General features: G+C 38.6%; 1 protein-coding gene across 7 annotated transcripts; it reads right to left on the reverse strand.

Moving 5' to 3' along the window:
- Window positions 1-177: 177 nt before the first annotated feature.
- LOC125074573 (DDB1- and CUL4-associated factor 1) lies at window positions 178-27,924 on the reverse strand. 7 transcript variants are annotated; one of them, XM_047685910.1, is made up of 35 exons: window positions 27,569-27,924; window positions 20,935-21,085; window positions 20,487-20,624; window positions 19,806-19,930; window positions 19,090-19,162; window positions 18,215-18,323; window positions 17,533-17,628; window positions 16,589-16,696; window positions 15,553-15,638; window positions 14,613-14,780; window positions 13,656-13,789; window positions 12,693-12,804; window positions 12,135-12,271; window positions 11,867-11,951; window positions 11,442-11,602; window positions 11,078-11,208; window positions 10,980-10,982; window positions 10,153-10,244; window positions 9,373-9,495; window positions 8,506-8,659; window positions 7,863-8,008; window positions 7,496-7,696; window positions 7,290-7,423; window positions 6,795-7,019; window positions 6,212-6,428; window positions 5,795-5,914; window positions 5,393-5,484; window positions 4,896-5,092; window positions 3,802-3,899; window positions 2,947-3,024; window positions 1,693-1,813; window positions 1,159-1,316; window positions 937-1,018; window positions 362-480; window positions 178-278 (listed from the first exon to the last, which is right to left on the reverse strand). In XM_047685910.1, the coding sequence occupies exons 1-35, from the start codon at window positions 27,664-27,666 to the stop codon at window positions 204-206; spliced, it is 4,347 nt and encodes a 1,448-aa protein (XP_047541866.1). In that variant the 5' UTR covers window positions 27,667-27,924; the 3' UTR covers window positions 178-203. The 7 variants fall into 7 exon arrangements, 6 of the variants coding, with proteins under 6 accessions (XP_047541866.1, XP_047541863.1, XP_047541868.1 ...); XM_047685907.1 differs by having other exon boundaries at window positions 362-483; XM_047685912.1 differs by lacking the exon at window positions 16,589-16,696 and having other exon boundaries at window positions 362-483.
- Window positions 27,925-27,929: the final 5 nt, after the last annotated feature.

A 27,929-nucleotide genomic window follows, 5' to 3' on the forward strand; every position in this document is an offset into this window, starting at 1 on the left:
ATATATCATTAGTAATAATTATTGAAAGCTTAGTGACAAAGTTAAATCAAATATAAAAAGTCGACAGATCGCTTATTATCGCAGCGACTGCTATGAAAACTACGAATAAAATTTTCTCTGTATAATACAAGTTCTCTACACTTCACATAACCCGCTACGTGCGAATAAAACACAAAATATCGTTCAAATGATTTATTGGCCCGCTAATCGATCTCAAACTCGATGATATTGTCGAAGTCAATGTCCCCGTCGCTGTCGCTGCTGTGCCCCTCGGCCGCCTGTCGACACGAATTACACGCGTTAAGAGCGAACATCTACAGAGAGAATCCGGTAACGAGTCAACCAGGCACTCAGCACGTACCCGCCTGCGCGTGCGCACTCGGCGTCGGCGCGGCTCGTCGTGTTCTCGCTCGCCGGACGAGTCGCCGGAGCCGGAGCCCTCCGCCAGCCCCAGCACCGCGTTGCGCAGCAGGCTGGACGCTACTGGAACAGGGGCTGGATGTACTGTCTGCCCGTGTGACACGACATGGGTACTTCATTCTTTTATTAGACCGCACCCGTAGATGATTTTTTAATATATTATTGACATCCCAGTAAAAACGACGTTAGGTACGAAACACGAGTATTCTAGAGAAAATTAATACTACAGAGGAGTTCTTTTTAATGTAGCGCTATTAGTAGTAAGTGAAGTATTGTCTAAATTTGTAGTTGTTTATTAAAATTCAATAATTTCAAAATTTTTAAGTTTCTTCTTTACGGAATGTCTTATGACAACAAGATTAAAGTGTAGAAAACTGTAAAAACTGAATATAACATTAAAAATTAATTTTAAACAAATGTCCTTTACGCCCTTTATAAGCTAAAGTCGATACGAATGTTAATGAAACAAACAAAGTCTCCTGAACTCTGTCGATGCAACTTGACGGGCTCACTCACAGTCGTCATCATTGTCGGAGCCGGAGTCCGAGCCGTCGTCATTGTCGGATCCTCCCGCTAACTCCTCCTCTTCTTCCTCCTCCTGCAAATAACAACAATTTCCTTAAACACTCTTCATCAAACTAAAAAACTTAGCTTTTTAAGAATTTACAGGGATTGATTTGAGATGGAACATTGCCCATTACCCAGGGTGAGTGTGTGTGTGGATGTGTTAGTACGTACCGCGTCGTCGTCGTGGTCCCTCTTCCGGCCCACGTCGTAGAGCTTGACGCAGGACTCCTGTACCTGCTCGAAGTCCCCCAAATTCTCCACGAGCGATATCTGCGTCCCGAAGCGGGAAACGCCCAGCGAGTAGATGTTGCGCTTCACGTCTATCGTAGCTGTTCACAGACGGTCAGACAATTTATGTAATATCTCTATTCTTATTGGAGGTCGTTTGGACCGATAAAAATCAAATTTAAAAGAGTATTATTAACATTATACTTCTGTGTTTTGTTTACAAACTAGAGGCTTTTCAAGTCTATATTAGTCACCGTTCAAACAAAGAAGGCAAAATTTAATAAGTTACAAACTTAATATTACTAATAATATTATAAATACAAAAATCTCTAGAAGAGATGTACGGATTTGGATGAAATTTGGAACAGAGCTAGATTATAGTCTGGAATAGTGCATAGATGGAGTTAATGCTTGTTGAATTCCTTTGTTGAAACTTATGGTTTGTATATGTTTACTCCTCCTGCCGTCGGAACGTACCTATGCTGGAGTAGTCGTAAGGGTCGAGCGTCTTGAAGCTGGTGTCGAACTGGCTGCGCTCCTCCGAGTCCTGGTCCGAGCACACCGCGTACAGCGCCGTGCACGTCGGGTTGAAGATCACCTGGCGACACAATGGCAACGATTTATATCTCACAGCTGGGTTAGGGCCTCCTCTCACGCTACTCCAATATAGATAGTTGGAGTATAAAATTTATTTTAAACAACAAATTAAGGACAAATTGGTTTAGAATATCTCGGATGTAATTACATTAAAAACCAAAGTAAAACACCGCTCTCCACCTTTCAATGCGATAAACTCAAAAACTATTAAACAGATTTTCAATAATTATTTGGTTTTCATTAGGTAGTAGATTTAGATGAGATTCATATCTCTCCAAGACACCCCAACCTACCTCTTCTCAAAGCGTCGTTATTTTTAAACCCTTATAACTTGGGTATGTATTATAAAAGATAATTAAAATTCTCGGTATATGTTGTCAATAGCGTACTTATTAAACATATAGAATTTTAATTGCATAGCTCTCATACTTTATATTTTATTGATATTTATTTATTTATTTATTATTATAGGATCACCAACAGAAATGACAATAGTATTACAAATATTATATAGTTAACAATTGAACACACTTGATAATTGTATTTCTTTTTATAGGTAATCACAGCATGTACTAAATACAATATAAAACATTAGTAATTATCACAAAATTGTTTTCTTTGGATCAAATATATAATTAAAAAGAAATTGAATTATTTAACAGTTTTATAACAATATCAATTGATTTGCATTTAAATGATCATATTAAATGCAAAATAAATTAAATAAAAAGTAAACATTTTTTAAATTAATTTTGAGTTAATAACAATAATTAATAATTTTAGTTTCAATAATTTATATTATTTTTTAAGAAACTTAACAAATTTGATTTAAAAATAGGCAATCTACAAAACAGTCACAAATCTTGTCTAAAGTATATAGTTTGTGAAGTTAGGAAGTGTAGAGTTATAACTTGGCTCTTGGCAACATTATACATGAAAATGTTTTCGGTGAGTTAGATATTGTATCAATTGTCATTGTGTATTTGACTTGACGGTTGAAGATTTCGGAAAATATCACGCCGACTGGGAGCCTTATCGGCGCCGCGGACATCAATTCGTGTATGTATTATGTTATGTAGACCCTCCTTATTCTTGGGACGGGTAGCCAGTTTATTAATAACAAAATCAACTCACTTCGGACTTGTCTAATGAAGGCACTGTTCTCAATAAATGAAACGTTCGAAGATCCCACACTTCAGTGTTCGATATCACCTGAAAATATCAAATAATAAGCATTAATTTATTGATGTAATAAAATAACATTTCCTAAGGCCTATATTTACAAACACTATGAGGATTCACGGTGCAAACGCAACATAATCGGTTCTATAATTGAATAAAGAACAAAATATCATTTTAGAAACAATTTGGCAAAAATCAAGAATCATACAAAATACTGGTTCTATAAATAATCCATTAGGCAAATAATTTCTATTGATTAGGTTAGTGATATACGTAGATCTAAAGTCTTTTACAATTACAAGAGGACAAAACCAAATAAACAACATTTGACATCGAATTGACGCGATATCATTGGTCGAGAGCTTGAATAGTCTATGATATTCACTATGGATTTGCGAAAAATTGCGTTTTGAACGTTGACGAAGCTGTCATCGTGAATTTGGAAGTAAAATTAAAGTGGATATTAATAGTTACGTGGAATAGTGTTGTATTATAAATAAAGATATTAATCAAGAACTCTTTCAATGTCAATCAAATAAAATAGTGCTTTGGTTTAAGGGCGGCCAAGCGATGTCAAGTCGCAGGTTCGATCCAGAGCCCTTGGGCTATTGTCAATCAAATTTTGGGTAAATAATAAAAAAAAACCAGCAACCCGCATTAGAGCAGCGTGGTGGAATATGCTCAAGCCTACTCCTCAAAAGGAGAGAGGGCCTTAGCCCAGCAGTGGGAAATTAACAGGCTGCTAATGTAATGTAATAAAAAATTGGAAATTCCTTATAACGGGGCATTGTACTGTAGAAAAATTACCTCCAGCCCGTTGGGATGGAAGACCCCGCTGTGCGTCTGGTTGAGTTTGTCGAACTTGTGTATCTCTTTGCCCGTGTTCACGTCCCACAGAACGCCGTCTGAAACAGGAGTGGCGGGTCATTTAGTTGTTTAATCATGACCACTGGCTTTAGGACTTCCTGCAAGCCTCGGCTACCTAACTTATCAAGACGTCTTCACGTAAATTGGATGTCGCTCGACAATTAATCGACTTGAACTGACTGAATGCTGTTGCCGTTTCATGGATTCAAGTCATTTGTAAAAAATACATTGGTAAAGAATACGAGATACAAGATTATATAGATGATAAAAAAGCGTGGAGTTAATGCTTGTTGACTTCCAGGCAGGAGACCATAACATACAAATATAAGTGTATTTAACTAACATGACTGTATTTTTAGACGTTGAAAAAGAGTAGCTACTGAGTTCCTTGCCGTTTCTTCTCGGTAGAATCTACATTCCGAACCGGTGGTATCTTTACTCTAAATAGTTTGTTAAATGACGATTCAAAAGTGCTTGTAAAAGTCTACTTGAATAAAGTATATTTTGATTTGATTTGAATAATTAATGCAGCATTCCAATCACAATAAAACATATGAAATTTTCATAGTTAATAATATTTTAAATTAAGGTTTTTTTAACTTAACTTGAATTGCCTCGTGAATTAAAAACATTATGCGCCGTCCATAATAATACACGTTAAACTGTTTTAATTATAACAAAACAGTCTTTATTGTCTGCCCGTGACCACGAACACTGCAAAGTGCTCGAAACGTCGGGATGTTAAAATAATTAATATAAGCGATTAAATCCGTTAAAAACTAGTTTTATTTCAAAGTGTAATAATCGCAAAAATATAAGACAACAGTCTATATTGTGTCACAGAGCAGAGTAATGCTAAGAAGAAAGAAAAAGGCGCGAAATTTACCACAGACTATACATAGTTGGCTATAGATAACTTATAATTTAACAATACAACAGTATAAATGGGCTTGCTTTATTATAAATTAACGATGCCTGGACCGGCGAAGCAGTGACTGAATGGGGAATAGCAAACAGTAGCTGTGCGACGATACCTGACAGGACGAGCTCGTCCGTGGGGTTGAAGGTGGCGCGGTTCTTCGCGTACTGGTTGCTGATGGCCGGCGTGAGGGTCATGAGCTCGTGTCCGGTGCGCGTATCGAAGATGCTCGCCGTCTCGCCTTTCGTGCCGATGATGCGATCGTCGGACATCTTCGAGAACTCGACGTACTCCTCGTTGTCGAGCTGGAAGCTGGTGGCAGATCTTGGTTATTCGTGTATAGGACAACTTCACTTATTATTAATACAACGTTCCTCCTTTTTAGAAGGCTTGGAGCTTATCCCACCAATTTTAACCGAAGATGTTTAGTCCCTTGTACCTGAAGTTAGCCAGTGTGGCTTACTCGCCCTACAAAATCGGATCACAACAATACTGAGTACTGCTGTTTGGCGGTATAATATATGATGCGTGGGTGGTACCAACACAGACGGGCTTGCACAAAATCCTACCACCTAGTTTAAATAACATAGCGAATGTTTGAATTGCACTTACAGTTGCTCGAACTCCTTCATGTTCCAGAGCGCAGAGAGCGTCCTCCACGATGTCGTCGAAGACGCTAGCAACAAGCACCCATCTCTGCTCGCCTATCACAAATGAAATAAAACTGTATTACTTGTAATTGTAACGATAAACGTAAAATACATAGTTAAACACAAATAATATATAAATGATAGAAGAGCTTGACCTTAAAAATCGTTGAAGGTCATACAAGATACATAAATGTAATCGTATATGATTATTATATGCAAAATGTCTGTGTTTGAAAAAGAGTAACTAAGAGTTGCTTGCCGGGTCTTCTCGGCAGAATCAACATCCCGAAAGGGTAGTATAGTCAAAAGTCCTTTGCCTTTTAATAAAATATATTTTGATATTGATTTCTTAGTGAACACATACCTGCATATGGTATATGTAAGATTCGTGCACTTGATACGAGTTCTCTTCGACTCCCGTGAACAAGTTGAATATCCGGATGTCGCCCGACGACGTCGCCGTCAGCAGCTGCTGTTGTGTCGGCTGGGGGGAGCGTATATGAGTTTATTTATTGAAGATCAAGCGTATTGAAATAAATTAATGGATTCGGAACATCGTCATCATTATGTTTGCGAGTATGTTTAATGCACATATGTATATATGTTTTGAATAATAAATAAACTATCATATATTTATCTTGAACAGAAATACCAGCAAGCATTTTTTTGTCGAGCCGAGATACTGAATTTTCATGTGCTTATTTTGTGTTTATAATTAATCTCGTGCTCGACGGAAGGAGGGATACATGTGTGCGTGCGTGCGTGTGTGCGTGCAACTCACGTGGAAGATGGTGTGCGTGAAGTAGGCGTCGTCGTCCTGCAGGCGCAGCGTGCGCACGTGCGCGAAGTGCGAGTGCGCGAGGCGCGCGTGCGCGCGGCGGGCGGGCGGCGCGCCCAGCTCGCGGCGCACCACGCGCGCCAGCACGCTGCCCGCCTCCGCGCCGCGCGCGCTCACCGACGCCAGCCCGCCCGCCGCCGGCGACGGGCACTTGTGCGGCCTGCGGCACGGGCACTCTCAGACCTCTACTACTACTCGTTTTTTTTTGGTAATAATTTTTCTTTCTCGTTTATTAAACAATTATAATTGAGAGCTCTTTATTCCAGTATTCTACTCTTATCATTATTGTAAACTTGTGGAATGCACTACATGATACAATATTGAAAGCTGATGAGTATTTCGTACTTACCCTAGCGAAAAAATGCTCTATAGTCCATTCCAAAGGTAGAAGTTAAAAATTTTTTTTTTGCTTTTTCATAATATTAATAGTAGTACCGTCACTCATTTAGAATGAGATTATGTTAATTCAAAATATCATCTCCTCCTTCCATTGGAATGAACTAGACTCCGGTTTAAGATTACTCACTCGAACAAATTAAATTGCGGACACGTGACCACGGGGTTCTTGCAGAGCGCGTGCTGGTTGTAGAGGTACTCGGTGATGATGGAGTGCAGCGTGATCCGCGGGGGGGACGGCGGCCGGTCGCCCCCCGCCGCGCTCAGCTGCTTCTGGAGGGAACGCTTGTGTTCGGAGCCAGGCGTCGTGGCGCCCCCTTGCACTGGCGAAGACAAGGCAGGGTTTTGGACTTTTCTGGAAGATCCGACAGTTGTATTAATGTACAAGTTTTTAAGTTCTACAATTTTCTTAATTCTTTCTGAATTTAAGCTTGCTCCACTCGAAACGGAAGTTTGAATTTTAAAGGGCTCTGCGCTAACATATTCGAATCGAAGACAAATTTAGCTACTAAATCGAATATAGGCATCCGACTTAGGGATCGAACCTAAGCTAGTCTCTAGTGTCTAGACCGACGAGACCGTCAAGTAGTGGCCATTTACATGACTTATGAGAAAGTAAACTAACCTCAGCTTGATAACGGTCGGCATGGGGCTGTCCTCGTGGTGCGCGTGCGTGTGCGCGTGCGAGAGCGAGGCGTGGTCCAGGCTGTCGCGGTGCAGCGCGCCGCAGCTGCTCGTGCGCGACACGGACAGGCGGGGCTGCGGGCAGAAGGCGGTCACGGACTGCGCTCGGGGCGGGGCGCGGGGGCGCGGCGGGCGCGGGGCACTCACCCGGGAGGGCGTGGCGGGCGTGTAGACGGGCGGCGGCGGCGGCGGCGGTGCGGGCGCGGCGGGCGCGGGCGGCGGCAGGCGAGCCTCGCGCACGAGCGCCGCCGCGCTGTCCCGCAGGCCGCGCGCGCGCAGGTGCTCGGCCACCAGCTGCAGCAGCTGCCGCTCGTTGTAGCTGATGCGCGTCTGCGCCACCACGTTCGCCTGTTCACCAGAAACATACACTGTCTTTGAAACTGGAATCATTATGGGAAATATTGAGCCTAACGGTTTTGGCTACCATAATCCTTTTTTTTTAATCCAACTCGAATTATCAATTGTCATCAGTGTAGGGATTAAAAGTCGTGGTGAAATAAGACACGCCACTAACCCTGTGTATGTTCGCTAGCGAGGTCTCGAACTCGGCTCCCATGTGCTTGCTCTTGCCGGAGACTCGTTCCAGCAGCTCCAGCGCGTACTTCTGGAACATCACGTGCTCCTGTCGTTTCTCCTGGAGTATCGGGTCTCGCATCAGCACTGGAACGTTAATAACTTACTTAAACGGCTATTCAGTACTCTATACTGGGTATGATTGACTATATTTTAGAAAATTATGCTATAGAACATTAGAATGAATCAATAGTAGAACATATGCATTGAAATACCCAGCGACTGGACACGCTTCTATGTTTTACAGACAATAATTTGGCCGGTAAGAAGCAAAGTTATGCTGAGGCAATTCGTAAATAATACTCAAGTCGTCCTTAGCTATGGAAACGCACTGCATAACGATCTGTGATTGGTCCATGTTACGACATGGAAGGTTTATAAAGGTTGTCAGATTATTGTTAAACAAGATTACAAAATTTATTTCACAAAAATGAAAATTTAAAGCGTATACTGTAAATCGCTTCTTACATACTAAAATTTTCTAAAAAAACTAATTACTAAAGTTTTATAAAATTGTTTTTTTTCAGATAGGCATAAGATTTGACGATTTGTCTATCTGAAATTTGTCCGTCCATTCTACCCACCCTGCAGATGTGACGTGGTGAAGAGCGGCAGCTTGGAGATGATCTGCCGCACGGTGGGACAGCGCGCCAGGCCGGCCAGCGCTCGGCACGCCAGCCCCCGGAGCCGGTCCGCGTCCGTGATGGGCGACTTCACCATCATCATCGACAGCAGCACCTGCGGCACGAGCAGAGGTCACTTAGCAACTTGACAATGAAATTTTATTTAATTATATATTACTAAATATTGTACTGTGTCGTAAGGTTAGAATGTTATGTGGGATCGAATGGTTTTTTTTTTGTGGTATAGGTAGAAAGGCCAATGGACCACCTCAGTAAGTGGTCACCTATACATTGGTGCTGTATGATACATTAACCAATCCTTACATCTCCAAAGAACAACCAACATTGGTAACTAAGATGTTACGTCCCTTACACATGTAGTTACATCGGCTCACACATCCGTCGAATTGGAACATAACAGTTTGACGAAAGATTATCTGATGAGTGTGTGGTACCTACCTAAGTGAGCTTGCATGAAACCCAACCACCAAATACCCGACATTACTTTACACGACATTACGCCCGTCTGGCGCTGGCGATTTCCCAAGACCAAGAGACCAAGTGCCTCACTCAACAAAGGAACACACACTGACAGATACACCATTAAATCTTTATTTATTTCCATCCGTTCCATCCATTCCATCGGTCGGCTGTGTAGCAAAATACTTACCCATCTTATATTTCTTATAGTTGACGTCTCCCAACTGACAATCTTTAAAACGTTAAAATCACGTCGTGTGTTATTGTCATTCTAATAAATGAGGTCGTAGACCTATACTTTACCATATATATATATATATATATATATATATATATCCATAAACGTACCATAATCCCGTTGTTCGTCCGTACACTCTCCCACACCTTCTGTATGACGTCCTCGTACGACTTGGCGGTTGTCTTCTTTTTACTGGAGCCCGTTATTGAGAAGCGCGTCGTTGAAGCGCCCGCCTGGAAATTCGTTGATAACATTATTTAGTACTGATTTCTATTGAGATAAAGAACTATGATATTATTGAATTTTAAATGAACTGCGCAATTCGTGAAGAAATAGAACCACAGTCAAAGAGCGATGGTGGTTCCTTACAAATAATGTATAAAACTATTTATACTCTGTTCCAACCATAACAGGAGATAAGCCAAATAAACAACATTTGACAGCAAATTGACGCGATATCGTTGGCCGAGAGCTTGATTAATCTACGATATTCACTGTAGATTTGCAAAAAATTTTACGTCGACGAAACTGCTATCGGAATTTTTGAAATACAAACAAAATATAATTTGTACAATTAGATGTAGAATGAATATTTTCTTATGAGATTAAATTTTGTAACTGCAAACTTCAAATGTTTGTACAATAAATGATATCAAATTAAACATTGCGTCATGCGTTCGGGAACCAGACGCACATCATTGGGTACTTTTAAAATTTGTTTTATTATTTTTTTCAACCTTTCCACACACAATTAATAATAATATATTTTTTAATACCATAATGAGTTATTTAATTTGATTTTGTCTAATGTGACACACATAAAAAAATTATAAATTAAAGCTAGAGGGAAAAGTAAATATAATCGCGGCGGTCGCGCGAGCGGTACGTACGCGCTGCACGGGCGCGCACACGCAGTTGACGAGCACGTTGAGCGCGGCGCGCTGCACCTCGGGCTCCGGCACGATGTCGCCGTCCGCCGCTCCTTCCGCACGGGCACACACTCATGAGGGGGCCGCACGGACACACAACGGACACACAACGCTCGCAGGGAGCCGAGCTACTCGCTCGTTATATTTGTACAAGAGCGGGGGACCGATGACTCAATTTTGATGAAATTTTTGTATTACGTGTCGGATTCGATTGTTCATACTTTTTTCTACTGATATGAGAGGCGAAAGTTACACCCACTAACATACTCGTAACGTGTAACATACACACACACATACGATTTTTAAAATTGTATTAAATTACATTTCTGGTTAGGATTTGGTCGCTTAAGGTTTTAATTGGGACTTCATATTATTGTATAGCAATCAAATTGTATTCTCGTTGAATAATAACAAAGGCAGTTTTGTAAGGAATTTAAATTCTATCCCATCCGATTCAGCGTAAACTTATAGATGACGACCATTCTATTAAGGGCTGGGATCGAACCTAGACCGCTCGGGTGCTGTTGAGATATGTAGTCTTTAAATGGTCATCAAAATCTGGCTAGCCTAGAAATAGACCACCTGGTGGTAAGTGGCCTACACTACGTAACCAACCATCCACCATCAATACGCCGCGTATTCTAAGACGTTATGTCTCATGTGCCTGTATTTAGACAGACTTACGCCATTAAAACTGAACCGCAGCTGTACAAGGCATTGTATTTATTTTTGTGTTTGTGGTACCACCGTCCGCCCCCCCCAAAAGGACTCGCATCAAGCCTTATTACCATCTGTAATAATATTTCGGAGATGCATTAATAAATATATAACACCCCTATTTGCAACTAACTCACTACTGTCGTCGGTGGTAGGTGTAGGTACTCACCAAGCACGATGTGCACGCCGGTGGTGAGGTCCGCGTCCCGCATGTCGATCTTCTCGGTGAGCAGCAGCTGCACCCGCGGAGCCACGCAGCACACGGACACCACGTCCAACGCTGAGCGAACTGTTTCCGCCCTGGAATTCACAAACGCATACGTACAGCGCATCGATTACGGCGTACAGCTAGATCCGCTCTAGATATTATAATTTTCCGGTTCTTAATGAAGATTTTACCAAGAATAAGATGTTTATAGAAATAGAATAAGAAATAAGAAACTGTTTTTATAAAAATAAATACATAAGGCCTATTGTATCGTGTATCACTCAGTCTGCGAGCGGAAGTCAAAACTGTTTTTCTTTTTGGTTACCTGCCGTTGAAATTCCAGTCGTAGGCGTACCCCACGACCTGCAGCAGCAACGCCACCCCTCCGAGCTCTAGCAGCTCGTCGACGGGCGGCCAGCGCGCCCAGGCCGCCCCCTGCACCATCTCGATCTGTTCTTGGATCTCCTCCGGAGTCGACTTCGACGCCTGGAATTTCATATTCCAACATAAATGCATAAATGTCTAAAATACTGATACCAACATTATTATCGAATTTTCCTATTAAAAGAAAATTTAAAAACATTTGTTCAATTAAAAAGATCATTTTAATTCAAGTCATCTAATAATATGAATTAAATGACTTCATTAAAAAAAAACACAAATTACAAAAAATCGACTCTATCCTTGTCTATTTTGTTAAATGTTTAAACTAATTGCATACGTGTAGTAATAACATTTTTCGACACTCACTTTGTACGGAGGTGGTTCGGGAACATTATCGCCTTGTTGTCTCGCAACTTGAGCGGCGCGTATCCTCAAATGAGCCTCAAAGTATCTGAAAAATATTTCCAATAGTGAAAAAAAAAATATATATTTTACAGTTATCATGCTATCTGTACCGAATTTTCTTACAACGATATAAATAGTTATGCTATCTGTGCTAGAAATGACGCATAAGCTATTAATTTCAGACATCTTGCAGGGTGTGCCTGCAGTGCGTGTGCGTGTGTGTGCGTACCTGCGCAGCGCGACGCACACGTGGCGCACGATCTGCCGCGCGGCGCACGTCTCGTCGTCGGACACGCGCGACTCCTCCTCCTCCGAGCCGAGGATCGGCAGCGTCGAGATCACGTTGTACAGTTTGCGGAGACCGTCCTGAGGGAGTGTCGTTATTTACACAGAGATTCATTCTTGAGCCTATCCCAATGGCAGGAGTATAGGCGATAAATGAAATCTTAAATAATATATGATAATCATTAAAGGATTTGAGAAAAAATTACATATTAACGACATTTTGTTAACCATGTTCGTATAGAATATCAAAGACTAAGTTTTCTTTATTTGTATTCCTGCCGTTGGAATAAACAAGGTCCAATCATACTGATATCATAATCGATACAATATCACAGCTAATTCGACAGGTCTCAAACACTTGCTATCTCTGTTAGCTTAAAGGACAAGAAAGAGATAACGAGATTCAATTACAATACTTTATAAAACCCATCTACTTAATCATTACCACACTTCACTTATCATTCAAACGCAACACAATACATATGAACGAGTGGTACCTCACCTGGTTATCAAACTCCTCGAGTATTACACGGAACTGGAAGGAGAGACCGAAGAACATGGTCGCGTGACAGCGGCCGGAGTCGTGAGAACATTCTAGAAGCCACAACGCATACCTGAAGCGAAAAACAATTTCAACTAAGTTTTATTCATACACACACATACATTTCGCACTTTGACATATATACCATATGTATACGTATACCCTATCGAATGGAATCAGGAAAAAAGATTAATAATTAAAGAAAAAAAAGTATTTCATGCGACTTGCTAATAACTCAGCTATATTGTGCACTGCTAAGAGTTTATGATTAATATATTAGCATTATTAGCATTAGCAGCCCGTAAATGTCCCACTGCTGGGATAAAGGCCTCCTCTCCCTTTGAGGAGAAGGTTTGGAGCATATTCCACCACGCTGCTCCAATGCGGGTTGGCGGAATACACATGTGGCAGAATTTCGTTTGAAATTAGACACATGCAGGTTTCCTCACGATGTTTTCCTTCACCGCCGAGCACGAGATGAATTATAAACACAAATTAAGCACATGAAATTTCAGTGGTGCCTGCCTGGGTTTGAACCCGAAATCATCGGTTAAGATGCACGCGTTCTAGCCACTGGGCCATCTCGGTGTTGTATTATGGATTAATATATATTTATCCATAATACAACACCATTGCACTCAACCACTTATTTCCACTTTAATTTGACTTCCCAAATTCCGATAATAGTCTCGTCGACGTTCAAATCGCCATAATTTCGCAAATCCACAGTGAATATCACAGATTAATCAAGCTCTCGACCAACGATATCGCGTCAATTTGCTGTCAAATGTTGTTTATTTGGCTTTTCTCCTCTTATGGTTGGAATAGACTATACATAAACACTCATATCGATAAACACTTGAAGTTCATGTAATGTAATGCTATGACTATATGATCGTATCGTACATACGCGGAAGTACTCACTTGACGAGGTCCGCGAGAGTGTGTCGCGGCATGAGGCACACTCTCTCCATGGCGTCCTCGCAGTACGCGAGGTAGTACAGGCAGATGGACACGCCGGTCGCGGCCACGGACGGACGAGGCACTTCGAGGAATTTCTGAAATCGCAAATACTTTAATAAGTAAATAAATAGCAATTTTACTATTTCTCATATGACTTTTTAATAATTTTGTATTCGATCTGAGAAGCCGTAGTCACAGTACTCTGCAAACCTACAAGCATTTACTTATTATTTTGTGTCTTACGACTTTTTTCATTTAAAATAGCTAAGCAAACAGGCCGAGAGCCGAGAGTTGAGAACCGAGATGGCCCAGGGGTTAGAACTCGTACATATTAACCGATGATTGCGGGTTCAGACCCAGGCAAGCACCACTGAATTTGCAAGTGCTTAATTTGTTTTTATAATTCATCTCGAGCTCGGAGGTGAAGGAAAACATCGTAAGGAAACCTGTGTCTAATTTCAACGAAATGGACCACTTGATTTCAACTGGTCACCACCGCCCATAGACAATGGCGCTGTAAGAAATATTAACCATTAATAACATCACCAACGCGCCACCAACCTTGGGAACTAAGATGTTATGTCCCTTGTACCTGTAGTTACACTGGCTAATAATAAAGAGTAATAGTAAAGTCAGCAAAAAAATTCAAATGCTCATTCGCCTACCGATACCAAAAAAAAACCACGCCTATTAAAAAAATTCTTACAAAACACGAACGTCCGTCACACTACAGCACTCGTGGTGGTACTCGACATCGTGAGAGAACTATACCATCAAGTAAATCACCTGCAAATGTGTCCGATATAGAAATCCGTGAACGGCTTATTTAGTGCAAACAGTACATGAGACCTAGCTTAAGATACTGAGCTACATATTTGAATGGAAAAAAATATGGGGGCGTCGACGTATTGTTGATACCTGTAGTCCACCCATGTTGATGAAGTCGATGGAGAATTTCTTATGGCACAGCAGCGCCGCGAGGTACTTGAGCGCTTCGAAGGCGAGCCTGGAGTCTCGAGACTCGCGCACGTTGAGGTAGCCCAGGATCAGGCCCAGGGCGTTCTTCTCGAACACGTGCGACAGGAACTGCCAGGGGAAGAGAAGGGGTGTGTTAAGACCAAGACTACAATTATGTAACGTCTTTTGTTCTTAATTTTTACTAAACTTTCATGACAAAATTATGATAAAATTATGAAATCTATAATAATTCATGAGGAGACATTTTTCTGTAATACTTCGTTGAAAAAACTTCTAAATCAATATACACAAATCTTATACCAGAATTTAATAATATTATATAATTAAATTAATTTGTTTTTATAATTCATCTCGTGCTAGGCGGTGAAGGAAAACATCGTGAGGAAATCTGCATGTGGCTAATTTCAACGATATTCTGCCACATGTGTATTCCACCAACCCGCATTGGAGCAGCGTGGTGGAATATGCTCCTAACCTTTTCCTCAAAGGGAGAGGAGGCCTTTAGCCCAGCTGGGAAATTTACAGGCTGCTAATGTAATATAATTAAATTGGATATTTATTCGTCGATCCTGTGGTGTCCACCGAAACGACGGAGAGGGTACCGCTGGTTTTTTAGTGGATAATCCGGTGTATTAGAGTCGTCCTAGGCACCGGCGCGTCTCACATAAACTCCCCCCCCCCCTTCCTCAGGTTGGGGAAACGCCTAACATGTTTTACCAGCAGGAGAGAGAAAGATATTTACAATACATAAATACACTAAGCTATACGCTCACACGCACACACACGCTCACATATACACGTGAAACACAGACACAATTAGTATAATCCGAACAATGATATTAATAATATTGGAACAATCAGTTTCCACGCGTACGCTCACCTCCTGATATTCCCCCATCGGCGTCAGATACCTTAATATCAACATCTGTTTGGTCGCGTCTGTCGGTGGATGGATTTGTATATTGCCTGAAACGTAAAACATTAACATTGAGCACTCTGAACGATCAGTCACAACAGAGTCAGTCATGGCAAGTTACATAATAGTGCAAGCATGTGATCAAGCACAGACACACATTATGACCTTGCTCTCACAGTTACTTCTGTAGCTTTTTATGTATTTATTTATTTATTTGGGAAACAAACAATCTTCTTTTAGGTATTCACTTAAAACTATTACAAATAAAAGACAACTTAAATAAAAAAGTATATAGGATGAAGTTAATGTTTAAATATACAAGTATTATGTATACTATTTTGGTTTTAGGTAGGCGGACAAGCAAATGGGGCACCTAATGGTAAGTGGTCACCACCACCCGTAGATAATGTCGCTGTAAGAAATATCGACCATGTCTTAACATCGCCAATGCACCACCAATCTTGGAATCTAAGACGTTATGTCCCATGTGTACTGGCTCACTCACCCTTTATACCGAAACACAATAACTGAGTAATGCTGTTTGACGGTAAAATACAAGAAAGTAGGTAAGTAGTATTTTTGACTTAAATATATCTAATTCTTTACAACGTATGATATAATTTTTACATGCATATTTAACTTTCCACAGCTACTGAAAAAGTATTCACAGAAAATCCTATTAACCGGTTTTTAATAACGAGAATCATCATTTTAATTTTTTTTTTAATTTAATAATACTTTACTGCGCAACACTTGAATAGAAAAAAAAATAGATAAATAGTGCGCAAAGGCGGTCTTATCGCTTATAGCGATCTCGCACAGACAACCTTTGGTGATAGAAGCTTAGAACGAAAACAAGTAAGTGCAGAATAGATAGAGAGAAGAGATAAAAACTATAACATAAGAATATTTATACTGCAGTATAATAATACACACATAAAAATATATCAAAATATATATACATATAATTGAAATTGTAAAACGATTCAAAGGGAGCTACCTATGACGTATGTCTCCATCTCGGCCCAGCTGGAGTTGGAGGACGTCTCGTGCGCGTGCGGGCGCGCCGGCGGCGACATCAGCCCGCGCTCCGGCGACGCCGCGTACGCTGCGGACCGCGCTCGCGCGTCACACGTCACACGTCACACGTCACACGTCACACGTCACACGTCACACGTCACACGACACACGTCAGTGCTCTCACTCAACCTAACTCACTCCTAACGACACGCTTTGCTGGCCATTGAATTCCTAATCAAAACTAAAGCTGTCCAGCATCGCTGGGTTGAATCCACGGCATTTAGAGTAGTCCAGTAATTATTTTTATATTGTTGAGTTTAGATTATTTCTGTAACTAGATAGAGTGTCACACTATAATATAACTAAATCAAACGAGCCAGCTATACCCGACACTCGCCGAACGTCAAACTACTTAACTAGTGTGCGTGTACTTCTCGGCTTTGACAAACTATCTAGACATCGCAATCAAAGTTGTTGAGTGTGCCTTAACGTTTAATACGCTAAGGCGACTTAAGGCGTGGACTTTTCCACGCCTTAAGTCGCCTCACTGGATTAAAAAAAACAATCACCTATTCAAGCAAAGCGTACTGTATACTAGGATTTATTTTTATGATATAGCTTGGCGGACGTGCAAATGGTACACATTAACGCTGTACAAAATAAATAAGAAAGAAAACCACCCTGTACATCTTTAATGTGCTACCAACCTAAGACGTTATCTCCCTTATGCCTTTATAGTTACTGGCTCACTTGCTATTCAAACTACAACAGAATACCAAATACTGCGGGCAATAGAATACACAGGGACCCACATAGATCTAGCACCGAGTGATACATTTATTTAAAAACTATTTGTCATTAAGAGATATTAAAAATGATTTAACCTCGAAAACATAATGTCTATAAGTACTGTGTCACACTCACTGCTGTAGTTCTTGACGGGAGTTTCTGGATCTTTGATGACGGGCGGGGTCTCATCGACCAACATGTCCCCCCCTCCGCCCTCGTCTTTGTCGCGATCTGAAATTATTTATTATTATTATTAGAAAAGTATTACAAAAATGTAATAAGATAATAAGTCTTAACGTCTTACACATCTGAACATAAAAGAGGAATAAAATTTGAACTAAAACTTTTTTCTTGAAAGCTTCATTTTTTAATGTGTGCCGTTCTTCTACATAAGTCTCTGCGGTAATTTTTTGAGACGGGAAAAGGGCGGAGACGCTTAAGACTCCTACTAATACACAAAATATAAAGAAAAAACGTTTTTCATCTTGAAAGACCCTTGGTATATATTTTAACGTGTGTTATTCTAATAGTATACTACTGTGTTTGAAGTATTTATTGAAAAGCGGCGACACTTAAGACTTCTGCTAATACGCAAAATTTTAAGAAAAAACCTTTTTGCTTAAAACCTCTTTCGTTTCTTTTGAACGCATTTTTTCGCGTTTCTTTCTAATGCATTCGTCTTCGTAGTAGTTATTTAGACGGGAAAAGAGTCGCGAAATTTGACTTCTTCCAACATACCTTTAAATGTATGTCACAACCCATTAACCACGATTAGAGTGTAACACACGAGTTTTAAATTTAGTGATATAATATAAACCTTTTTTATCCGGTGTCGGTCCGTTACATTTGATATCATTGTTCCTTCTCTTGTCGAAACGCGCGAAGTGTCTCGTCTGATTCGGTGGAGTCACTAAATTTTGATTTGGCTGAAAATATTATCAAAAAAAAAAATTAATTACTATTAATTATTAGGTATTTTTAATTGGAATGAATAGTTTATGAACGACTTTGAGACAATTAGAGAAATAATCATTAAATAAATATTGGACAACATCACTTACATTACTCTGATCCCAATGTAAGTGGCTAAAGCACTTGTGTTATGAAAATCAGAAGTAACGACGGTACCACAAACAGCCAGACCCAAGACAACATAGAAAATTAATGAACTTTTTCTAAATCGACTCAGAGTAGCCTCGGAGTAGCGTACCCATGAAAACCGATGTACACACTACTCGACCACGGAGGTCGTCAATATCATTGTGTCGAATGTGCATGAAATGGATGATTGTAATTTCAATAGTCTAAGTTTACATAATAAAAATATTATATACTAAAATGCACTGCATATTCAGGTATGCTTGGTGGTAGAGCCTTCTAAAGCCCGTCTGAGTTGAACCTGAGAAGTACTCATCAGATATTCTACGACCATACTTAGTATTCTTGTGTTCCAGTTTGAAGGGTGAGCGAATCAGTTCAACTAGAACATCTTAGTTCTCAGGGTTGGTGTTGAGAAAAAATTGTGAAGGAAAACATCAATTGGAAACCTACATGGGACGGTTCAAATGAGTGACCACCAACCTTAGCCACCCTTCAAACCACAACAAGGTTGGACGTCAGGAGACGTCGCTTTGCCCAACAATGGGCCATTCATTGGACCATTGGGGCAAGTTGTAATTTTAGATAACTTACTTTGTCATCATGTTTGTTCCTCAACTCGTGTAGCCTCTTCAGCATCAGTGGTATTAACATGGCGTTCAGATCTCTGAAAAATTAAAAACATTCAATTTAAATAACAATTATTGGCTCGGAAAATAAATTACCCAAATGCGAAGAACAGGAAAATGTAACACAACATGGTCCTGGTCCTTCGTGTGCGTGTGTGTGTGTGTGTGTGTGTGTGTGTGTGTGTGTGTCAAGCTTTATATCAATATAGGAACTGAATAGATAGGAGGTGGTCGTTTCAATCATAGGGCGCTATCATCTATAATTTTATTATATATAATATAAACAGCTTCGCCTGGGTAGACTAAGGGTCTATAGTCTATTTCAATCCTTCGCTACTTGGTTGGTACTTTGGTAGGGCTTTGTGCAAGCCCGTCTGGGTAGGTACCACCCACTCATCATATATTCTACCGCCAAATAACAGTACTCTGTATTGTTGTGTTCCGGTTAGAAAGGTGAGTGAGCCAGTGTAATCACAGGCACAAGGGATCGCATGAGGATAGCATGATCTTAATTATGATTATAGTGTACAAGTGTGTGCAAAAACACAGGTGCATTCTCTCACTCTCAATCTCCTAACTCTCTTATCTGATAGGACGGAAATCTTACACGCCCAAAGTGTTTTAGCAATACATGAAATCATTATTGCAGTCAAATAAGATTATTAGATTTAAATAACTAACCTGAAGTTAGTCGCGATCTCCTGCACTTCCATCGCAGCAGCTAGGAGACCTGTAGCGTAGCATTGCAGCGGTTCCGGCGAATTCGTCGCCCAATTGACTAACCGATGGATCAGAGCCTCGTTATCCTGTAATGTATGAATGGGCAACACTTTATTTCCAATCAAAATCTTTATGCCAAACTGTTTGTTATTCAAGGCATCGTTGTTAAAATTGTCCATACGTCAGGAATACTAAAACTATGACCTGAATCCCCCCCCCCCCTGGATTTTGTTAAATTCATTTTGTAGTTGGAAGAGACTACAGGTGTATGTATGTACTTATAGCCTATACCAATGGAAGTAGGAAATAAATTAACAAACCTCAGATTTGCGTATTTCATGCGACTTGCTAATAACTCAGCTATATTGTGCATTACTAAGAGTTTATGATTAATATATGTCTATTTATAATATAACATTATTACTCTTAACCATTTGTTTCCACTTTAATTTTACTTAAAAATTATAAAAATTCCAATAACAGTTCCGTCGACTTCTCAACGCCATTTTTTCGAAAATCCACAGTAAATATCACAGATTAATGAAGCCTCGACCAATGATATCGCGTCAATTTGCTGTCAAATGTTGTTTTTTTGTTTTTTTTTGGGATAGAGTATATATATAAATATATATGTGTGTATACCTGAAAGACGACGCTCATTTCGAGGCCGGGCATCAGATCCAGGGTCAGTCTGCAGGCGGCCACGTTTAGTTTATGTACATCCCGCCCCGTTATATTCTGCCTCGAGTAGTACGTGTCGCGGACGTAATCATTTACTAGCTGAAAAGAAGACAGTGAAAAAAATATTATACACGAAAGTAACACTGTCGGTCTGTGTGTCTGTTACGAATTCAGGGGCAAATCACTAAATCTGTTGACGGAATTTTGTATGAAACAAGCTTGAACCCAGTAAAGGCTAGTTTATTATTAAGTCACCCATTTATGGGGGCAAAGTTGGTTGAAGATTTATCGTACAACCACAATCACCCCTTCGCTCCCCACTCCTCAAAACGCAGACGAAGACACGGACGAAAACTATTTATATATAAATATACTTATAAGACATTTATAGAATACTATAAATATTTACCTTTGTCATAAAATTATCTTTTTTAAACATAACTTTAAGCGCATGCCCCAGCGCACACTCGGGGTCCGTCCGTGAGGGATGCCGTTCGTCGAACGGGTCAGGGTCTTTCTTCATAAAATTCTCCGTCTCCGCTTCTATTATTTCCGCGATCCTGGAATCAGTTTATTTTATATGATAAAAAAAATTTAAATGATATTATATTACATAGAGGAGGCCTTTATCCCAGCAGTGGGACATTTACGGGCTGCTTATGTTATGTATATTACATTAACAGCCTGTAAATTTCCCACTGCTGGGCTAAGGCTCCTGTCCCTTTGAGGAGAAGGTTTGGAGCATATTCCACCACGCTGCTCCAATGCGGGTTGGTGGACTACACATGTGGCAGAATTTCGTTGAAATTAGACACATGCAGGTGTTTTCCTTCACCGCCGAGCACGAGATGGATTATATAAATAATAAATAAATATTGGACAACATCACATACATTACTCTGATCCCAATGTAAGTAGCTAAAGCACTTGTGTTATGGAAATCAGAAGTAACGACGGTACCACAGACACCCAGACCCAAGACAACATAGAAAACTAATGAACTTTTTTCTACATCGACTCGGCCGGGAATCGAACCCGGGACCTCAGAGTGGCGTACCCATGAAAACCGGTGTACACACTACTCGACCACGGAGGTCGTCAAAACACGAATTAAGCACATGAAAATTCAGGGGTGCTTGCCTGGGTTCGAACAGGTAATCATCGGTTAATACGCTCGCGTTCTAACCACTGGGCCATCTCGGATCTTGCTAAAATGATAAATAAGCGTGGAGCTAATTCTTGTTGACTTCCTAATATATCCTATATTATATACATATATAATTGTATATAACTAACATGAATTGTATTTTTAATGTTAGAGAAAAAGTAAGTACTGAGCTTCTTGCCGGTTTTTCTCAATAGAATCTACATTCCAAACCGGTGGAAGCACCACTTAATATAGTTTTTTAAATCGACTATTCAAAAGCCTTCTTGATAAAAGTATACACATTTTGTTTTTTTTTTTTCATTTATAATAAGCCTTATTTAATCACGTCATACATGGAGATCGAGATGATCATTAATCCTTAATATTTTTGAAAGAGAACATTTTATTTATAGCAATATAGTTTTCGTGTACACGTGGCTCGTGATTACAAATATGGCGTAAATAGAGCAGTATATCTATTTTAAACGCGCCTTCTGGTTTTTTCTTATAATTCAAATGATTCATTTTTTTTTATATTATATTGTCTAATAGAGATGTTTTTATCTTTGCATCAATCATAAGGCAAGGAAAGACTTAAAAACAAAAGCAAATCGGCGATCAAAACTACAGCTCCTTGTGCTCCTGGGACTACATTCGCCTGAGCAAAAGTGAACCATCCAACACAGAGCCGGATCGTAAGATTAGGGGGCCCTGGGCTAACACTACTTAGGGGCCCACCTAAGACATATCTGAATGTAGACTTGAAAAAAATTAATTGAATGGGTTTGATTAATTGCAGGACTCGCAGAGCTGCAAACTATACGACCTGTTTAATTTAATAGGGTTATCGATTCTTTCGCATTATCGCAATATTTTTGACTTGAACTTGACTTAGCTGGGGCCCCAAATTGAATCCAAGGGGCCCTGGGCTGAAGCCCAAAAAGCCATATGGTAGATCCGGCCCTGATCCAACAACACAATAAAGAGTCCAACTTAGGTTAACCGAAGTCTGCCTATATAATTCTGGTCAACCTGTGTATTATCAAGTGCTTAATGTGTTTGTAATTCATTTCGTATTCGATTATGATAGAAATGCATATGAACAGTGAGTGAGCCAGTGTAATTACAAGCATTTAAACCATCAGATAAAGTGATTTATATAGTTTTCAGTAAAGTTCCAGTCGGTTCACTGGCGGCTTTATTCTTCTGAGTATTGTGACCACAGACGTGCTGTCAGTAATATGAACTAACACTATTTTATATTCAGTTAACGCATATCATTTAGTTAAATTTGTTCAATTTAAATTAATCGCAGGAGTTAAAAAAGTTGCTGGGCAAAATGCCAGACGAAATTTTAACAATAAAACGACGTACGATCTAAATATAACAATAAAATGTATTATAATATAGTTGGGTAGCAATATCTCGTCTATATCATAGATCGTTTTGATAGACCCAAAGTTTTTTGAATAAGTTCTTTTACGCGGCTGAGAGTAGAGTAAAATTATATACACTATGGATTTGCGAAATGGCGTTTTCAATGTCGACGAAACTGTTACCGGAATTTTGGAAGTAAAATGGAAATGAATGGTTAAGGGTAATAGTATTGTATTATAAATAAAGATATATTAATAATAAACTCTCAGCAGTGCACAATATAGCTGAGTTATTAGCAAATCGCATGAAATACGTAAATCTAAGGTTTGTTTATCTTTTTTCCTACTTACATTAGAATAGGCTATAGGAATGCTTAGCCTTAATTATTATTAATTGGAAAGTGATTTTGTTTTGCTTGTTACGTTTACAGTGTTAGACAAGCCCATTCCACACAACGGCAAAGTTATAGTCGAAAACATCAATTTTTATTCGTCGGTCGGTTTATTCGGACTCGGATCGTTTCAAGTAGAAAAAGTCCGGCTAAATCCGATATTCTGGTAACCCCAATACCAACTACGCTATGAAACATGTTAAGACTTGTATCTACATGTTCGGATTTGCACATTTATATTTAGATACGAACATCAAATTACCGCTTGTTACTAGGCATGGACGATATCCGATTTTTGTTAAATTGTGAAACGAATATTGGGATTAAATATCGATTTTGAGATGTCGCGCTGTCTTTTTTTAACTTAACATTGTACGGTTTGTGAGAAAGAGATGAAACGAATGACATAAAATGATAATATTGGTTTATTAGTTTTTTTCAATAAGGCAACCCAAAAATATAGTCGGCGTATTTATAATAAAAGCAATTTTGAATCGTCATGTTACAGTGTTAAATTAAATGTAAAGCCACCACTACCACCACCACCGGTTGGGTACAGTATAATATACGTGTAACACTAGCTGAACCTGCGGCTTAACTGGCGTGGTATTTAAAAAACTTTAGCTATCACACAAACCGTCACCCTCCCACTTAATCCCCCGAGGGGTGAATTTAAAGAAGCAGTCTATTTACCAAATTCCATCTATATCGTTTCACAGTGGTTTGGCCTTAAAAGAGCAACAGACAGACACGAGTTACTTTCGCATTGCGTACCGTCATTGCGTCGTTGTGTTTTTTTCTTATTTTTAGATTATTACATATGTCATTTTAATCGTTATTTCAATTTATGTAGCTTTCGATGTATAAACGTCACATAGGTAAATTTTAAAACTTTTAAGTCATTGAAGTTATCACAAAACCTTTTTTTACAGTACGTTCCTATTGAAATAACGATTAAAACGAAATAACAATCCAAAAATAAGAAAAAAAACACATAGCGACTTTTTTGCAGGCGCAACGACGGTAAGTACCTATGTTATATATGTAATACCGTACAAGTATATGAAGCCGCCTTTCACTATATATCGCCGAGATAATTATTACAATACTGTTCTTTACGCAACATTGTTGATTCATTGTTGAAGATAAAATTAGATTTATTTAGTCATTCTTTTAAACACCTTGAATGCGTCATAATATTAATTAGCTCATTACTACGACTGTAGTGTAGAGGTAAGGAAACCTATTTTATATACATATAGCCTATTCCAATGGAAGTAGGTACAACGATGAACGAACCTTAGATTTACGTATTTCATGCGACTTGCTAATAACTCAGCTGTGTTGTGCACTACTAAGAGTTTATGATTAATATATCTTTATTTATAAAACAACACTATTACACTTAACGACTTATTTCCACTTTAATTTTACTTCCAAAATTCCGATAACAGTTTTGCCGACGTTCAAAACGCCAGTTTTTCACAAATCCATAGTGAATATCATAGATTAATCAAGCTCTCGACCAATGATATCGCGTCAATTTGCTGTCAAATGTTGTATATTTGGCCTTTTCCCTGTTATGGTTGGAATAGAGTATATGCATTTATGGCATAGGCGACTTGATCGTAAGTGGTCACCACTGCTCATAGACATTGCCACCGCATGAAATATTATTCATATAATCATAACCAATGCGCCACCAACCCTGGGTACCGAGATGTTATGTTGATATTTCTAGTTACCTTGTTCACTCACCCTTCAAACCGGATAACAACTGTACTGAGTATTACAGCTTGGCAGTGTAAAATATAATGTCGGTACCCACCCAGACGGGCTTGCACAATGCTCTAGTACATAAGAGTTTTTAGCTAACTAACCTAACTATGAGGAATAGAAAAAAATACTCAAAGAAGTATTGGGGGGGGATTTTGATGAAAATCATTGATGTCTGATAAATCAAAATTCGTAGCCAGATTTATCTGGCTCTGTATTTTTATACCATTTGAAAGTGTTACTAATAAGGATCTGATTCTGGTGAATAATGGCATATATAGAAAATTTAAGGAGAACGAAAATGTATATTTAAGATTAGTTAGTTTTATCGCTTCTTTGACTGGAATACCGAATATTGTATTATTCTGTAATTTTCAAAACAATACTACAAAAAAAAAAATTGTCTATGTCATGTTTGACACGGGAATTAAAAAAAATACAGGAAATGTTGCAAGTATCTATAGCTTCTATGATATTAAATATTATATGTATGTAATTTTTTTTTAAATGTATTAGTCATGCCAAAGGGTTTAAAATATGTTGCAATATCCAATTGGATTTTTTTATCTATCACATATAACTTGTAAGCCAATGTTTTACAGTTCAACATACAATAGATGAAAAAGTTGACTCAAGTATCAAGATCATTACACAAAGTTACAATTTATTTGTTGGAAAAATATTCACCTCAATATAGAACCTTGTCATGTCAATAGACTCAAACTAGAGCACTTATAGTCTTTTCCAACCACGAGAGAACAAAACCCCAATAGACAATATTATTTTGACATCAAATTCTAGTCGAGAGCTTGAATAATCTATATAATTATGGAATTGTGATAAAATGGTGTTTTAAATGTCAAATAAATTGTTATTATTATAATATTCAAGAATATAAGTAGTTAAGTGAAATAGTGTTCCATTATAAATAAAGATGTATTAATCGAGAACTGTTAGTAACGCACAATATAGCTGAGCTATTAGCAAATATGTACATAAATCTAAGGATTATTTATTTTTATTCCTGCTTCTAGAATACACTATATATAAATATTTCACACCTTCTTTGAAACATCCTGTATCTAGTGTGCATTTAATTTATTTTGGTTTAGTACCTTTTTTTCAGTTCGGCATTACGAAAAACACTGCTCATTTATTAGTATAGATATATACTAGTACAACTCTACATACTTTTTGTGTGTCTGTTTATCCAAAAAAAGATTATAGCTTTTAATAAATGCATGCATTAAAAAACTGTTGAATATTTTGACATGAAATTTGTGCCATTATATTCAGTGTGTTCCAGAGTTATTTAGCTAATCATTATCATCTATACCAATATTATAAAATGTAAGTAACTCTGTCTGTCCATTGCTTTTTCACGGCCAAGCCACTGAACGGAATTCAGTAAAATTTGGCTACATTTTTATACCTTAATATAATATAACTATAACACTTGACTACTATAACGAGTACTATATAATTCAACATTTAAAGTAGCCACTGCAACTCTTGGGTCTACTGCCATTTTATATTGGCTGATGATCTGATGTTTGAAGTGGTGACCAGTGTTTATGCAGAAAACATATGAGAAAAGAGGTAGTCCAATATGGACACTTCTAATGCCGTCAACATCTACTCACAAACTTCAGTCTTTTGAACAAGACATTTGTAGATTATGTCGAAATATCGAGCTCCACCAATTAAAAATCATGGTAAATATCCCGTTTTAAATACTTATAGTCATATGGACATACATCTATACATATATATATATTTCTTTTTTTTTGTGTCACTGGTTCACCTATAGCAGTAAGTTAACTACTGAGACTCGGGGGAGAACTTGATCGCAGTGAGATGATCATTGTAGGAGTATATTTGGAGTTATATAAAAACAAAAGAATACACAATATTCTTCATGCTTAAATACTAGCGGTGGTGGTGAAATTGTCAGGGTGATTGATTAAATAATTGTTGATATTTTAATCATTGTATTGCAATTTATTATGAAATATTTATATAATACAGTGTACTGTCAATATTGCATTCCAATTCTACTTGAACATCGATATCACTAACAGACTGTCATATTTTTTTGTATATTGATTTTTATTTATGAAATATAAAGTTAAAATAACTTTTCAAGTTAAAAGTTTGCTTATAAATTAATTTCAAGCGATTCAAAAATTTTGTAAATTTTAAAACTGACTTATTTAATTTTTTTATTTAATTATACGGCGAAAAAATAAAAAAAAAATAATTCACTTGTTGCCTCGGCTAATAAACGGCGTAAGAGCACTCGCATCGTATACAATGTGGAACATTTGACATTTCATTGATAACGGAGCTCACCTTGTCAAAGTTGGTATAGGATCATAATTTGGGGACGTATGCTGCTCCTCCCATTGCCTCAGAAGCTCAGTAACTTCTTGAGCTGGTCCTGAATCCATTGTAATTCACTATCACGTTTGCAGAATTACTTGAAAACTCATCTAACCTAACACAATTCCAAAATCTGTCAAACACGCAACCACTTCGTACACACACCGCGAACAGTATGGACGTAAATTAAAATAATTTTATAATTTATAAAACATTCTTATCATACAAAAAGTTAATATTAGACTAATAAATTCATTTACAACGAGCGTATTGTATGAGCGTATTTTGTACCGCGCACTCTTCCGTTTCCACCATCAACTTAACAATAGGG

The sequence above is a fragment of the Vanessa atalanta genome, chromosome 28, assembly GCF_905147765.1.
Source record: "Vanessa atalanta chromosome 28, ilVanAtal1.2, whole genome shotgun sequence".
NCBI lineage: Eukaryota > Metazoa > Arthropoda > Insecta > Lepidoptera > Nymphalidae > Vanessa > Vanessa atalanta.

What these genes read in the sequence shown, in the direction of transcription:
- LOC125074573 (XM_047685908.1), bottom strand. Translation starts at nt 27,666, where the DNA reads ATGGATTCAGGACCAGCTCAAGAAGTTACTGAGCTTCTGAGGCAATGG. An exon ending in ACTCTCGCGGACCTCGTCAA is followed by an intron (nt 12,805 to 13,655) that starts GTGAGTACTTCC and finishes TTTTCGCTTCAG; the next exon opens with GTATGCGTTGTGGCTTCTAG. An exon ending in CTTCATTAGACAAGTCCGAA is followed by an intron (nt 1,814 to 2,946) that starts GTGAGTTGATTT and finishes TTGTGTCGCCAG; the next exon opens with GTGATCTTCAACCCGACGTG.